At 39.1% G+C, this 17,183-nt stretch overlaps 1 protein-coding gene across 4 annotated transcripts in view; it reads left to right on the top strand.

The window, feature by feature from the left end:
• Positions 1-17,183, top strand: part of Znf438 (zinc finger protein 438) — a 126,578-nt gene that overhangs the window by 84,041 nt on the left and 25,354 nt on the right. For 3 of the 4 annotated variants that reach the window (XM_032884612.1, XM_032884613.1, XM_032884615.1), the window contains one exon: positions 13,517-13,584. In XM_032884612.1, the coding sequence (XP_032740503.1) occupies positions 13,548-13,584 (37 nt within the window). In that variant the 5' untranslated portion in view covers positions 13,517-13,547. Of the gene's footprint in view, positions 1-13,516; positions 13,585-13,908; positions 13,943-17,183 lie in introns of those variants that run through there. The other variant, XM_032884616.1, reaches the window with a different exon arrangement.

Genomic DNA, 17,183 nt, shown 5'->3' with positions numbered 1-17,183 from the left:
TTCTGGCTTTCATAGTCTCTGGTGAGAAGTCTGATGTAATTCTGATAGGTCTACCTTTTTATATTACTTATCATTTTCCCTTTCTGCTTTTAATATTCTTTCTTTGTTTTGTGCATTTGGTCTTTTGACTATTATATGACAGGAGGAATTTCTTTTCTGTTTTAATCTATTTGGAGTTCTGTAGGCTTCTTGTATGTTTATGGGCATCTATTTCTTTACTTTTTATGATTTATTAATTTATTATATATAAGTACACTGTAACTATCTTCAGACACACTAGAAGAGGGCATTAGATGGTTGTAAGCCACCATGTGGTTGCTGGGATTTGAACTCAGAACCTCTGGAAGAGCAGTCGGTGCTCTTATCCACTGAGCCATATCTCCAGCCCCATCTCTTTCTTTAGGTAAGGGAAGTTTTCGTCTATAATTTTGTTGAAGATATTCACTGGCCCTTTATGCTGGGAATCTTCCCTCTCTTCTATACCTATTATCCTTAGGTTTGATCTTTTCATTGTGTCCTGGATTTCCTGGATATTTTGGGTTAGGAGCTTTTTGCGTTTTACATTTTCTTTGATAGTTGTGTCAATGTTTTCTATGGTGTCTTCTTCCCCTGAGATTCTCCCCTCTATCTCTTGTATTCTGTTGGTGATGCTTGCATCTATGACTCCTGATCTCTTTCCTAGGTTTTCTATCTCCACGATTTCTATCTCTCTTTGTGATTTCTTTCTTGTTCATATTTCCATTTTTAAATTGTGGATGGTTTTGTTCAACTCTTCACCTATTTAGCTTTCCTGTAATTCTTTGAGGGATTTTTATGTTTCCTCTTTAAGGACTTATACTTGTTTACCTGTGCCGTCCTGTATTTCTTTAAAGGAATTATTTATGTCCTTTGTAAAGTCCTCTAACATCATCATGAGATGTTATTTTAAATCCAGATCTTGCTTTTCTGGTGTGTTGGGATATCCAGTATTTGCTTTGGTGGTATAACTGGTCTCTGATGATGCCAAGTGGTCTTGGTTTCTGTTGCTTAGGTTCCAGCGCTTGCCTTTCATCATCTGGTTGTCTCTGGTGTTAGCTGGTCTTGTAGTCTCTGACAGTGGTTTGACCCTCCTCCTGTAAGCCTGTGTGTCAGCAGTCCTGGATACAGGTTTTCTCCCAGTGGAATGTAGGTACAGAGAGCTGCATCACAGGGTCAACTCTGGGCTCAGGCAGAAACCTGAAGGACCCTGTCCCAGATTGCTCCTGGGTTCCTGTGCCCTGAGTGTTCCAGGCAGGTCCCTCAGAGCAGAAGTGGTGGTCTTACCTCTGCTCTCAGATGTGTCAGAGTTCCTCAAGACTGGCTTTCAGCTCCGGGTGCAGTCAGAGAATGGAAGGATTCTGTCCTTTATTGCTCCTAGGTTTCTGTGTCCAGAGGGCTCCAGGCAGGTTCCTCTTGGGCCAAGAATGTGGGCAGTAGTGGTGGTCTTCCCTGAGCTCTCAGGATTGTCCACACTTCTGAGCATCTATCTCTCCCCCGTGGGATTTGTGTACAGAGAGCTGTGGGACTCTACTGACATTTTAATTAACCTGTTAATAAACAGCTTATTTTCAGTTGGAAAAAGTAGACAAAAAGTTGATGAACTTACATATAATGTCATTTTAATTAAACTATAATTTAAATACATGGTTGATTTTTCTACAAAACTATTTATTGAATATAATACCACTGTAAAATTAGAATTAGGAAGTGCAAAGAAATTTTGTTTTTGAAATACTCTGTTTATCTTACTTGAAAATCAAACTCTTGTTTCTCTCTCTCTCTTCTTCCTCTTATCCACCTCCCCACCCCTGTCTCCGCCATTCCAATAAACCTCCATGTGAAAAAAAAGAAAGTCAAAATAAGTGTTTTCCCATTAACAGAAAAGCGTCTTAAAGTAGTTCCTGGTTTTCTCTTACAGTAGTTACTGACTGCTTTTAGTAAAAAGCAGGTAACCCTCATTTCTTGCACAAATCTGAACACACATGGTATATGGCAGTCTACTGCCCCTAAGCTACAAACCCATCCTACATGGCATCTAAGTGGACACTGCAGACATATAACACAGTTCTGTGTGCGTATCTGCATTTGGAAGCAGTTTAGGAGAAGTGAGGATAGCCTACCTATCGAGGGCAGCCACCTGAATGGAATTTACACAGCTAACTTGAAGGTATTTCTAGTCAGCAAGGGAGCGGAGCATAAGAGGACCTAGCCTGAATGTCTCCTGTAGTTAGCTCTGCTCTAAGGAGATTCTCGATTTACTTCTAAATTTTTATTCTTACTTTATTTCTTTATTCTAAATAATTTGTTAATTTACTGGTACTTTCTTACAGCATAAAATGTTTAAGAGTTCCCTATGTCCATCCAATGTTTGGCTGTGGATATCTGCATCTGTTTCAGTCAGCTCCTGGGTGAAACCTCTCAGAGGACAGTGATGCTAGGCTCCTGTCTGCAAACATAACAGTGTCATTAATAGTGTCAGGTATTGGTGCTTGCCCATGGGATGGGTCTCAGGTTGAGCCAGTTATTGGTTGGCTATTTCTTCAGTCTCAGCTTCATCTTTGTCCCCATATTTCTTTTAGACAGGACAGATTTGGGGTTGAAATTTTTGCAGGTGGGTTGGCATCCTTATCCTGGCTACAGGAGGTGGCCTCTTCAGATTACATATCCCCATTGTTGAGTATCTAGGATAAGGTCACTAACATCAACATCATGACTTTTGCAGGGAAATGGATGGAACTAGAAAATATTATCCCAAGTGAGGTAACCCAGACCCAAAAGGACATGCATGGTATGCACTCACTGATAGGTGGATATTGGCCATAAAGTACAGGATGACCAGATATACACCATAGACCCAAAGAAGCTAAATAAGAAGGAAGGCCTAATCGAGGAAGCTTGAATCTCACTTAGAAACAGGAATAAAATAGTCATAGGAGGCAGAGGGAAGGAGAGAACCAGGTGGGAGAAGGGGATGAGGAGTCTCAGGATCAGGTGTGGGGAGAGACAGGAGAGAGGGCCAGGAGAATGAATGGAAATCTGTAGCTGCAGGGGTCCGGGGTGGGGGTGGAATATGTAGGAACTCCCAGAAACCTACGATGGAGGAGGCTCCCAGGAGTCAGTGTAGGTGACCTTACCTGAGACACATAATTTTATATACCTTTATGTATTATCTATTTTTATTTTCATTACCTAAGTGTGTGTTGTCGTATCTGTTAGACTTTGTTTTGATCATTTTATCCTCACTATTTTTCAAAGATACTAAGAACAAAATATAATGAAACACTTACATATTAATTTTAAAATGTTTTAGTCACTAGATTGAAAGTTTGTAAAATGTTTCAGCTTGAAGTACAATATATATTTTGAAATAGGGATCGATGGAATAGATGGGGGAAATGTGGCAAAGTCATGAAAATAGAAACTGAGAAAGGCTCTCCAGAGGGTGTTCTTTGGATTAATATCTTTTCGTATCCACAGTAAACGATTTGGAAATCCTTATAAGGACATGGACCCTTGCTGACCTTGTGTCCATATTAAGTTAAAATTTCCAACAAAGACATTTAAAATCTTACACTGAAGTTAACTTTCAATTAGAGATAAATAAAAGGTGTTTTAAAGTACTTACTGCTATCTCAACGTAGGATTGCATCTGAGCAGCGGCAGGCCATGGACACTGGTTGCTGATTAGTGGTTCCTAAGACCATCGTCAGTGAGCAGTGTGTCTAGGCGCATTTCTGTTAGTTCCGGGAAGTGTGCCTGTGTCTTGGTGTTTTAATAGAATTTAAGAAATGTATTTCTTCACATGACAGTTTTCTTTTTTATTATGTTTAATCTTTTTTTTACAGTCCAGTCATTATCTCCCTCCCGTTCTGCCCTCTAACAGTTCCTCATCCCACTCTTCCTCCCCTGTCTCTAAGAGGAGACACCCAACTCCCACACACCCACCGCACCCAGCCAGGCCTCCCCACTCCTTGGGACCTCAAGTAACTCAAGGATTCAGGGTGTCTTCTCTCACTGAGGCCAAAGCAGGCAGTTTTCTGCTGTATATGTCTCAGGGGCCTCCGACCAGCTGGTATATGCTGCCTGGTTGGTGGCTCAGTGAAAGATCTCAGAGGTCCAGGTTAGTTGAGACTTCTGGTCTTCCTTTGGGGTCACCTTCCTTCTCAACTTCTTCCAGCTTTTCCCCAGTTCAACCACAAGGGTCCCCAGCTTCTGCCCATTGGTTGGGTTAAGTATCTGCCTCTGCCTCAGTTATTTGCTTGTTGGGCCTGTCAGAGGACAGCCATGCTAGGCTCCTGTCTATAAGCATGCCACCAGCATTGGTAATAGAGTCAGGCCTTGGAGCCTCCCCTTGAGCTGGATCCCAATTTGGGCTGTCACTGGACCGCCTTTCCCTCAGTCTCTTCTCCATTTTTGTCCCTGCAGTTCTTTTAGACAGGAACAATTATGGGTCAGAGTTTTTGACTGTGGGTTAGAAACCCCAACCTTCTACTTGATGCCCTATCTTTCTGCTGGAGGTGGACTCTACAAGTTCCCTCTCCCCACTGTTGGGCAATTTATGAAAGGTCCTTCTCTTTGAGTCCTGAGATCCTCTCGCCTCCGTAGTCTCTGATACCTGAAGGTCCGCTCACCTCCCATATCCCAAGGTTGCATATTTCCATTCAAATAATGTTGCCAATGTTCTTTTTTCTGCCTGCATTTTCTTTTCTATGAATGCAACATCATCATCTTTTCCTGCTCATTGTTGTAGCACGAGATTGGTAATCTTGCCTAATTTTCCTCCACTGCCCATCAGAGTCATCTTTCACTGGCCTTGGCTCTAATCTCTGTCCTTGAGCATTTATAAGCCCATTGTGGTCTAGCTAGCTACACAATTTCAGCACTGGAGAATTCATACATAAAACATGTCCTCCTGCCAGACAAGGTGGCTTCTTCTCCCACCCGAAGCTCAGTCCCAGTATTGGTTAGGTGCTAGGAGCCTGATCATTGAGCTGACATGTTGCCACTGGTCCATCTTGTCTTGACAATACATAAAGCAGCTTGATTCTTAGAAGCTTGGGTATAGGAGCTTGGGAGATAGTTCCTTGGCAAAATCACTTGACATGTAAGTATGAGGACCTTAGTTCGGATCCCTAGAACTCATATAAAGGTAGACCCAGTAACATGAGTAAATAATTCCGGCATTATGAGATGTGGAGGTAGGAGAATACCCAGAGGATTGTAAGCCAACTAGCCTGTCAAACACAGTGGCAGAGAAGAGATCCTATCTCAAGCAAAGTAAAGGCGAGGACTGGCGCCCAAAGTTGCTCTCTGATCGACCTCCACACACCCGCTACATCATGTTCATGCCCACTCACCCACACACACATGAAAAGGATAATAAAAACGCAATCACAGAAAGAAGCTATTAGAATACTAGTGTGCTTCTTTTCTCTCTTAACTTTCTATTAAGTTTAAATATGTAGTAATGATGACTATAAGCTGGGAAGCAGTAATTATGGAAGATAAGATTCTTGATTCCGTATTCTATCCAATGGTATTTAAAGGATTGCCTCTTAAATAAAACTTTGTAACAGATATAACATTTTTTGCAAAACAAGTCCAGAGGTACCAAGTTCATTACATCAGACTTTCCAGTTGAGCCTTATGAAGATGAAATTCCAAATCTTGTGGGTTGTTTTTTTTTTCTACTAGGCCTCTGTCAAACCATTTTGCTCTAGGCATGAATGAGCTAATCTCATTTGAGAAGATGTGTTCATTAGCAAAATTGTACCAAAATAAATTTCACTAAGGTCATAGTGTTTAATTTAATAGTATTATGATAATTAGTTTCAGATTTGCCTACTTTCCCAAAGGACAAGAATTTTTGTACCCTTGGATGTATACCTAAGGCATAAAAATGACAGCAAAATTAATGTCATGGCCTTCAGAGCCTGTTTATGGGTGTTCCTTGCAGGGCCCTAAAGGACTTAGGGAGCATTGTACAGCTAAAATAAACCACTTAGGATGTGCAAGATAAAATTGGGTTAATTGGGTTCACCTGATCTTCAGCTACCCTACACCTCACTCAATACAACATTCTTATTGCTCAAGGAAACATGATTTTTATAGTTAAAAAATTACTCTAGAACTACACAAAAAAGCTTAAAGAATACTTTCTTCAAATAAAATATATAAGATTTTTTCATTCATTGTTTTAATCTAATTTCTTTTATTTATGAAATCACTTCGTCTTTTTATATTCTTAGCAAGAACGTTCTGGTACTATTAGGGCAGGCCTCATGAACACTTACTACCCACTCCTCTCAGGACTGTGAGCATCACACTGTGCTACAACTGCTGTTCTACAGGCATTCTTCTAAGCCTCAGGCTCTGAACTCTGCCTTTTCATTTTTTGTCAGGGTTTGTGTATCAAGAAAAAAACAGTTCACACATCCAGCTAAAATCCAGAGAAATAGGAAGATAAAAATGTTGTGTCTAACAATTCCATACTGTATATAATGTTCTTTGTTCATTTTCAACCCCATAACTACTCTCCCTTTCTCCTCACCTGCTGAAACCCTTCTTCATAACAAGTCTCAGTCCTTTCTTTTATGTGTTTATGAACCACTAAGTTTACTTAGGGTTGTTTGCATGAGCATGGATTGGAGATTATTTACTGGAACATAAAAAACTTACCGAGAGCTGCAGCATGAAGAAAATCGCATATACCCCTAGGAGCTGTTAACTGACAGTAGTCCCTTTAGAGGGCTAGGGAGGGCTTAGCTCCCTAGGGATGTGAGTCCCTGCTCCACTCTTATTGCAGTTTTGACAGGCCTCCTCTTGTTCAGGCATTGTGCAGGCAACCACAGTTTCTCTTAGTGCATGAGTACAACAGCCCTGTTATGTCCAGAAGATACTGTTTTTCAGCACCCTTTCCCATTCTGACATTCCTTCTCTTCCCTCTTCATGCGCATGCACATGGAGGCCAGAAGTCAAAAAACCGCTGTCCTCTTCAGCTGTTCAGATTTGCTTCAGCCAGCTCTGTATGTGGGGCTGGAGACTGAATCAAGTCCTTAGAGTTTCCTTACAAGACTGATACTTTAAAGTGTCAAGAATGAAGACTATTTGTTTAAAACAGAATCTTGATACATAGTCCAGGCTATAATTTCAAATTTATAATCCTCCTAAATACTGGGATTGTAAGAGTGTGCCATCATGATTGGCAAAGTGTGTGTGTGTGTGTGTGTGTGTGTGTGTGTGTGTGTGTGTGTGTGTGTGTGTGTGTGCAATGAAATATTCAAGAACTGAAATACCCAAGGTTTCAGGTTGCCAGGGCCCATCAAACATTGAACAAATGGGTGAAAACAAGTTGAGATACTTCAGTGTAAATCGTTTTAACATTGGTCAGGCATGGCACACCTTTAATTGCAGCACTTGAAAAAGCAGAGGCAGGCAGATCTCCGTGAGTTTCAGGTCAGCCTGGTCTACATAGTGAGTTCTAGCCTGGCCAAAGCTACAATCATGAGAATCTTGTCTCAATAAAAAAAAAAAAATCTCAATGTGATTTCTGTAGAGAAATAAATAAATTGTATGCAAAGCATTGAAATCTTCTATATCTTCCACTGACATTACCAACCAGAGGAGACTGGAGTAAAGCTTTTCAGTTTCAGTCTGGAAGTCTGTACCTAGAAATTTATTACTCATCATTTTCATTGAGAGATAGTGACTTGTCATTCTTAGAAAGACAGACACACGGGGATGTATGGATACCTGAGTGATGGCCACATAAGTTTTAACCTCTAAGAATTGAAAGTGCTTGTCTTTGAGGAAGAAAACCTGGTGTCTCTATCTAAAACAAAATAGAGATGTTTAATGTAGATTTGACTTAAAAGTTTTAATCAAAAGGAAAACATTTTTATGGCAGAAATGACCTCAAAACATGCTAGTCTGTCGAGGCAAGAACACGGCCATCTAAGGAGCACAGAGACTTGGCTGTGTGCTCACTGTGTGAACATAGACAGCTCGTACAACTGGAACCCTGAGGTTTGCCTTTTAAGTATATTCTGCTTTTAAAGCAGTGAAATAGAGCACCCCCACTTTGACTACACAGTCGCTTCTAAAGTTAGAGAATGTTTTATTCCTAGGTACTCCTTTACCTAAAATATGGAAAACCATTTGTGTGCACAGAAATTGAACACCCACTATATTACATTTATTTTGATAACGCACAGCTGGCAGTGCCCAGTAAGTGGAATCCTGTCACCAGACTCAAAAGCGAGTCAGTGAAGAAGGTTGACTGGGTGGACCAGTCACCTGTGGAGTCACTACCTACTGCAGTGTCAAATCCAGAGTCTTGTCTGACTGTCACTGGGTTGTATTTAGAATCAGCAGATGTGAAATAACGAAGATCAGCAGGTCAGCGTAGGTCTGTGGCATATGTCACTGTGTAAGGAAGTGCCTGGGCACAGTGGTACATGGTTGAAACCCCATCAGTGACACAGTCAAGGAGAAGGATCACAAGTTTGAGACCAGCTTAGACTATAGAACAAGCTCCTATCTCAAACAACAAGCTAGAGAGTAGCTCAAAGGCAGAGCACAACATACCCAACAGGCACAGAGCCCTCATTTCAGTCCCCAGCATCAGGACCCCCTCCCTTTCAAACTTTTCCTGTTTCTATATTTCAAATTTAATATTTTCACATTTCAAGATGTACTGGTCTAATTTATTATAACATTTATTCTGATGACAGCATGTCTATCTGGGGATGTAGGGCATGTTTAGTCCCCAGGAAATACTTTTCTGGAAATGCTAATCTAGATGGACACCTACACTGAATCTTGTGGTCAGTACCCGTACAAACACAGGAGAACATGCCACACATGCTCTCTGCACGGGCTAACAGCTCTGACCAGAGCACAGAGATGGTCTCGTCTCTCTGAGATTCTTTATCTAAATTAACTTTTAGGAAACTTGGCAAGACAGTGTACCAAATTCCAGCAATGCCTACCATGGGCTCTGTCAATAAGGGGTCAAGTTGTTACTTTCTCAAGTCACCAATTTACTCAATTTTATGTCAGGTAAACTTATCAACTTATTTATTGACTATTTTTAAATACTATATAGTGACTAAAATCAAAATCAGTTATATGTGTGATTTATTAAGCTCATGATAAATTTTGCTGTAGCTGGTGGTTTTACTGACTTGTTTCTGATAGAATTTTCTACATAGATATATTTTTAAGTTTTTCAAGTTTTTTTAAAAGCAAGATTATTATTTTCATAGATCATTTTATACCTTGAAGGAAGCCTGGAGGGCAGTGCCTTGCTATGGTGCTCTGAGTGCATAGGACTTCACTTTATCTAAGACTTAAAAACTACAGTCAGGTATTATGTTCTTGTTTAATACTTCCTTTGCCTCTGATATTTTTATATAATGAACTCTTATCCTATCTAAATTGTTAGATGTTACAGGATGATATGATTATCCAGTATTTTCTCTATTGTTAGTTTACTGATTACACAATGTATTTATTTTTCAATTAAATTGAGTGAAATCCAGCTTCACTTTACATAGCACCCAACTTCAGCTCTCAAGTTTTCCACTCTAGGTGCCATCATACAAGGAGTATATTTGAATTTACTCTGAAGACCCTAAATATCTCTTAAGTGAAAAGAACAAAGATTTGTACAAAATGTGACTTCAAAATACACTGCAAATTCTAGTGATCAAAACAGCTTTCTTTGTATTTTCATGACCTAAGACAGAGCTGAGGACTGCCAAGAAACCCCGTCAGTTTTCAAAAAAGTGTTTCCTAAGGTTAGGGCTGTAGAGTTAGAGTTGGGAAAATAATGAATGAATAAGTAAATGAATGAGTAATAAAGATCACAATGTTTCATTCAAGAATTTTATTGTTTTTTAAGTTTTAGACTTGGGTTTATGGTGCATACTAAACTTTGTGAGCTGGTTCAAAGTCTTCGTGGTTGTTTTGCACTGGCCTATCATGGCTGAGTTTACTGTCCCCAGCAGTTCTGCACAGTAGTGGCAAGGATGGCTGTCCTTTTCCCAGTTGTGAAAGCAGTCAGCTTTCCGTGATTTAACATGTCATTACCATTAAGATTCTCATAGGTGTTCTTTACCAAGATGACTGTCCTTTCTGTTCGTTTTCTTTTTTCATTTTCTTTTTTTTATTATTTCTTAAAGTTCTTACCAGACATAGATTTACTTCATATCATATTATTTTCTGTATCTATTAAGATTATTGCATAGTTATCTTTAATTCATGAATGTATAAATAACATCGATTTTGAATGTTGAACCAAGTGTGTATTGCTGAGGCTACCCTGACTGCTTACAGTGTGATGTCATATTGTTAGATTTGATTAGCTAAAACCTTTTTTGTTACTTCTGAATGTGTGCTCATGGAGGAATAATAATTTAGTTTCTTTTCTCATAAAGTCTTTATCTATCTTTGGTGTCTAGATACTGCTTTGTTCTTAAATAGTAAGAAACGACTTTTCAGTTTTCCTTGTGTATATGTATGTGTGTTGTTTGTGCGTACAAGTACAGTTTTGTGTGTGCTTGTGGAGGCCAGAGGTTGACATCATATGCTTTCCCATTGCTTTTCTATGATATTTTTTGAGACAGAGTCTCTCACTTGACCTCGAGCTCCATGTATTCTGCTATTCAAGCTAGCCATCAAGCGCCAGGCTGCTACCAGTGCTAGGACCACAGGCATGTACAATCATGCCAAGTTTTACATGGTGCTGGAGTTCTAACCTCAGGTCTTCATGCTTGCACAGCAAACTACCAACTGAGCCATTGCTCAAATCTACCTTTTAAGTTTTCGAGAATTTGTATATGGTTGGAGTAATTTCTTCCTTAATGACTCAAGAGCCTTTAGAGAAGCTGTCTGGGCCTGGCATTTCTTTGAGGGACATAGGATTCTAGACTGCAGGTTGTCTCTCTCCCTTCTTCACGCATGCTGTTTCCTTACTTGCATTGTTTCTAATAAGAGCTCTCTTGCCATTCTTAACACACTGTCCTCTGTAAGGAATCACACTACTCTCCAGGGGCCTTTCTGTTCTCCTCCTTTCCCCTTGTTTTGAGTGGGTTGGTTGTGATGGTCTTTCCTGTGATCTTCATCCTTCTTGTATGTTGCAGGTTTTTAAGTGCTTGGCTCTGCATGTTTACTGTTTTGTCAGTGTTCTGGCTAATGTTTCTTAAGGAAACTTTCCTATCCTCCTGTCTTTCTCCTCTCTGGCTAGTGATGTGAGCTTTTTATTTGTCCTACAGCTCAGTTCATGATGCTTTATATTTTCTGTATTTTGCTTTTATTTAACTCCCCCTTATGGGTTTCATCTTTTGATTGTATCTATTGATCTCCCTTAATTTGCTAGTATATTCTTCCAACATTATAAGCAATCCACTAGCATGTAAAATAAATACCTCATACTCTTATCTATTATTTCTAACATCTGGGTGACTTTTTCTTATTTCCTTTATTATGGATCATATTTTATAGCTACTTTGCATGCTGAAGAATTGTAAGGAAAGAGAAACACAATAGAGAGACTCTTCCTCCATTTTACCGAGAGAGTCAGGCCCCTGCTTCCTACATAGAGTTATCCAGCTCCCTGTTGTGGTTTCCTATCTGTTTGGGATCCATTGTTGTGGGGTTTGTTTGTTTGTTTTTCTTTTGATATTGTTTTAAAATTTTATTTTGCCTATGGTACATCTGCTTACCACTTACAGTTCTGGGGCCAGTAGAGGCCAGGAAAGGAGCATCAAGTCCTCTGGAGCTGGAGTTACAGACAGTTGTGAGCTGGCACATGGGCAATGGGATCTAACCCAAATCCTTGGGAGACTAGACAACCCTCTAAGCCATCTCTCCAGCCTTGTTGCGATCTATTTTGTGAACTGCCTTCTGTTGTCTTTGAAAGGTTCTGTTACCTATTTTATCTTTACTTTTTGTTGTTTATGTAGAAGGACAGTTTTGGCCTTTGCTACTCTGTATTTGTTTAAAAATTGAATATTGTACCTTTTTTTTAACCCCAGTTTCCATTTTTTAAAATGTGGAAAGTTTCATCAATCTTGACCTTAACTCTTTTTGTTGTTATTACTTAGAAAGACTTCTATACTTAAAAAGCTTACTAAAAATTAGTTAATATTTTTTCAAAGATCTTGTCATTTTTTTACACACAGTTACCTTTTCCATATCTACATTTAACATCCTCAAAATAAGTTTTTGGCCCATGTGATAGTACATGCTTTTAATTCCAGCACTTGGAAGACAAAGACATATTTCTGCAAGTTCAAGGCCAGCCTGGTCTATATAGTAAGTTCCAGACCATCCATGACTATGTACCAAAACCTTTCTGAAAATACTAGTGATGGTGATGATGTGTTTTATTGTTTTGTTTTTTAGACAAGCTGTCATGTAACCCAGGCTGCTAGCTTTAAATTCTTCATCTCCCTGCTTGCATCTCTAAGTCCTAGGATTTACATGCATGTACTGCCATGGCTTGCTTCAAAAATATTTTTTAAGCCACATCTATAGCTGAGCATGTTGCTCAAACTTGGGGGCCTGAAGAAGAAGTATTATTGTGAGTTCCAGGCCATACTGGGCTCAAATAAATTAATTTGATAGGACTCTTTCACCTACAGATGTGCTTAACCACGTCCATGGTTTTCTTGGTAGCATGTAGCCTGCAGGCCTTGGGTCGCATACACCCGCATATGACTGTCTGTTTTATAACAGTTACAGTGTATCCAAGAACTGGAGTAGTCTAGAAATGATGTGACGTATACAGGAGACTAATGAATTACATGCAAATAGCATACCAGATGTCCTTGACTTCTGATCTCTGAGGGGTTCTCAGTACCAAGCTCCATGAATACTGAGGACCAGATGTTACTGGTTAATGTGTAGACAACTGGGAAACTTGGTGACCTGAAAGAGAAGACTTGAAGTTCCATGACCAAGCACAGTGTACACACATTTGTGAATTTGCCACCATGTGCTTTCCTTTATGACTACAGTATTGGCATCTGTCTTTCAGTATGATTGTATTCAGCATTTCTGATGCTCCTTCACAGGCTTCATACTCACAGTTTACATTAATAAGACTATATTCTGTTAAGTGACTTTGTTAGAGTTTTGTTATTCTTATAGCTTACTACTTAAATTTTAGTGTTTGTTTTAGTATTTTAATTATTAGTATTTGTAATTTATTTTGGTTTTTTAAACAAGATACATGAAATATAGTTAGTTACCAGGCAGATATTTTCAGACACTCTTCACTTTGCTACTTCTTTCTATATGACTGAGAGCAGGGCTGTAGGTAGGCACTCAAAAAGTGTCCTAGCATTCCTCAAGTCCACTCCAGTATGTTTGCCACTTACTTAGTTATAAGGAGGGAAACAGTTTTCAAAGGCTTATATAATTCATACTTTTCTGTGTATTAACAAAATATCTCAACTACTTCCTAATAATTCTTTCTGCTTGAATATTTTAGGAAAGCTACTCTTCAGGTCATATACATCATAATGCGGAATTCCTCATCAGTACCACCAAAAGATCAAGGTAAGACAATGCATGTTGCAGAAGACGGCACTGTATACATTGTAGTATAATGATTTTAGTTGATAAATTTAATGCCTCCACCCTCCGGTCATAAGGTGTCATAGTTCCTAGAATTAAATGCAAAACCTTCAATTACATCTAACAGTTGATTTCCTTTAGTTAATTAATCTAGTGATTATGGATTCCCAGATTGGAAGAACATTATAAGGATCTGTCTCCTTTCCTAGGCAGAAAGGCCCCAAGAGCAGGCCAACTCATTGCATGCAGAACTGAGAGGCCAGCTCAGCACTGCCAGTTAGCTGGAGGTAATAGATGTCACTGGGATTATGGATGTGGCTTCACTGGCATAATGACTCAGGTATCTTAATAAGTATTGCATTTGTGCCTCATAAATATTTATATTCACACACACACACAGATATACTTATGTTAAGAGGTAATGTTTGCTTATATTTTTTTACCTGTTTTCTTATATCATTCAAAATGAAATTTGTAAAAAATATTAATTTCCCTTCATAAACCTATAAAAGTATATTTTAATTATTTCTTTTATTTTTGATATTATATAATAATTATACCATTTTCCTTTCCCTTTCTTCCCTTCAAACTCTCTGATAAACCCCTCCTAGGTCTCTTTCAACTTCTTGGCTTCTTTTTTCATTAATTGTCATTACATGCATATATGTATATATTCCTAAATATAATCTGCTCAGTCTCTATGGTATTACTTGTATGTGTGAATTGAGGACTGACCGTTTGATATTGGATAATTGACCCACTTCCTTGGGGAAAACCATTTCTCCCAAGCTCAGCATTTTTTAGTTGATAGCTCGTGGTCTTTCCCTCATTCATTTTGGCATTTCTGTGGTTGTTGTCCTTGTTCAGCTCCTGTTTAGGCAGTCATGGTGGTGAGACATTTGTTAAGTGAGCTTCTGACATTACCAGGAGACAGTCTCACAATAAACTCCCTGAGCCTCTAGCTCTTAGAACCCTTCTGTCCCCTTCGTAATCGACGGTCTACAATCCTATGATGTTCCCTGAGCCTTAGGTGCAGGGCTGTTCGTCGATGTATCCATTGGAACAGGTCGCCACAACTTGCACTTGGATTGGTGGTAGTTCTCTGCAGTGGGTTTTTCTGTCTGAAGTGTCCTTGATGAGGAATGTAAACTTCACTAATCTGTGGGTGTTAAGACAAGTGTTTAGATTGTGCTAGGAATTGTACTGGGTTACTAAAGTACTAGTTGTAGGTTCTCTCTGGTATCTGTGACTTAACCAGCACTCAATACTTTGCCAGTTTCCCTCTTATGGAGCAGACCTTTTTTAATTTTAGAGCTGTGGATTACTGTCTAGGCATGTGTGCCCTACTGCACCCGTAAGGTTATTGTGACATGTAGGACACTGGGCGGTTCATAATTGTCATAGCTGTGGAGGACACTTAGGTTGATTGCTTCCCTCCTTTGGAAGCTTTCTGAGTCCATGAAAGCTAGTCCTAGGGGAGACCGACATTCGGGGCAGTCCCAGCTCCAGGCCTCTGGGCTCGTTTCAGAAGTGCTTGTTGTCTTTGGCAATTAAGAATTACCTTCCACCTCTGGGTGTGGCAATCAAGGTTAATAGCAATAGGATGTGTGTTTGAGGAGTCTTTTGAACAACCCAGCCAACACTCAAAAAAAAAAAAAGGTGCATCCCATGTATGGTTTTAGAGGTTTTGTTAGGTGACCTTTGGATTCTGGAGGGAGCATATCAGCCTGGAAGAATAAAGCTCATTAAAACTGCATATGTATATTTATACAAAGAATTATGTGTATTACATGGCTTTTAAGTAAATGTTTAATAGTATAATTCCTTATGACTTTTTCAGACATTTTTATTACTTTTCTGATTAAGATTAAAATGTGATTTTTGTCTTCAAGCATATTATTTAGTTTATTACGTTTATAGACTTGTATATGTGGAAACATCCCTGCATCTTTATGGATAAAGCCAGCTTAGTTGTGGTATATAATCTTTTTGATAGATGTCTGTATTCTGTTAGTATTTTTTGAACATTTTTTAAACTGTGTTCACCACTGCCATTGTGGTTTTCATCTTTTGTTGTGTCTTTACCTAGTTTTAGTATTAAAGTGATACCAGCTATATATAAGGAGTTGGGGAATGCTCATGTTGCTGGTTTTGTTGTTGTTGTTTGTTTGTTTGTTTTTCTTGTTTATTTTAACTTATTTTTTAATAGTTTGAGAAGGACTGACTGCGGGTATTCCTTGAAAATGTGGTAGATTCTGCTGTGACTCCATTTAGTCCTTGGATTTACACAGCTGGCAGGCTTTTATTACTGTTTCAGTCTTCTCCTTTGTTAGCAATGTGTTTAGCTTCTTGACTTCTTTGGTGGTTCTGTTAAATCTAGAAACTCATCCATTTCTTTTAGATATTTCAGCTTAATGGAGACAGGTTTTTAAAGTATTCCCTTATAATATTCTGAGTTTCTTTGGTGTCTGGTGTACTTCCTTGTTCATCTCTGATTCTGTTTCTTTCTTTTGGTTAGTTGGGCCAAGAGTCTGCTAATTTTGTTTATCTCTACAAAGAACCAGACCTGACAGGATTCATTGACTCTTTGTATTACCTTCTTTGTTTCTATTTTATTAATTTCTGCTCTCATTTTTATTATGTCATGCTTCCCATTTGATATGGACTTCGTCTGTTCCTTTTTAACAATTTTTTGAGTTGCATCATCAAGCCATTTACTTATATCCTTTTTGATTTTTTTTAATGTAGGCATTTAGAGCTACAAATTTTCTCCTGAGACTGCTTTCAATGATTTTGTTGTGCTGTATTTTTATTTTCTTTTAGTTCCAGGAAATGTTTTTATATCATTATTGATATTTTGACCCATTCATCAATTTAGTAATGGACTGTTTAATCTCTATGAGTTTGTGTATTTATTAGAGATGTGTTTAGTATCAAATTTGTAAGCCCCTCGAGGCACTGAGTGACTAGGCCCCACCTCTGAGAACCTCAAGCCACGAGGCTATGCCCACAGAACAGGCCAATGGCCTTAACATCCAGCTCCAGCCCCTCAAGATGCAGGTGGCCAAGCTCTATCCCACAGAATAAAAAGCCCAAGATAGGGTCACAAAATTCCACCAATCCCTGAGCTTACCCCAAGATCATACTACACAGTCCCACCAACTCCAAGCCACCCAGGAATGCTTTGACCCAAGAAACCCTATATAAAGCCTACCTCCAGCTCAGTTCTTTGCTGTTTTTCTACCAAGCAGAGGCAGCCCCTTAAGAGAGACACACTTTCTTATATCCGTCCCAATAAATCTCTTGTGTGAGACTTCTTGTGCAGTGTAACGTTGTGGTATTGCTTAGCTTAGGACTGCCAGGATACCTCCACCCTAACTCCTCCTCCCCCCCAAGTTTAAATTTTATTACATTTTATTCAGATAGAGTAAGTTATTTCAGTCTTTTTGATTATGTAAATTTTTGGGTTTTTGTTTGGTTGGTTGGGTTTTTTTGTTTTGGTGGTGGTGGTGGTGGTGGTGGTGGTGGTGGTGGTGGTGGTGGTGGTGCCCCAGGATGTGATCTATTATAGAGATTTTATG

Source organism: Rattus rattus, chromosome 14 (assembly GCF_011064425.1).
Source record: "Rattus rattus isolate New Zealand chromosome 14, Rrattus_CSIRO_v1, whole genome shotgun sequence".
Taxonomy (NCBI): Eukaryota; Metazoa; Chordata; class Mammalia; order Rodentia; family Muridae; genus Rattus; species Rattus rattus.
Note: the sequence above shows the minus strand (reverse complement) of the source record. Positions and strands in the feature narration are given on the sequence as shown.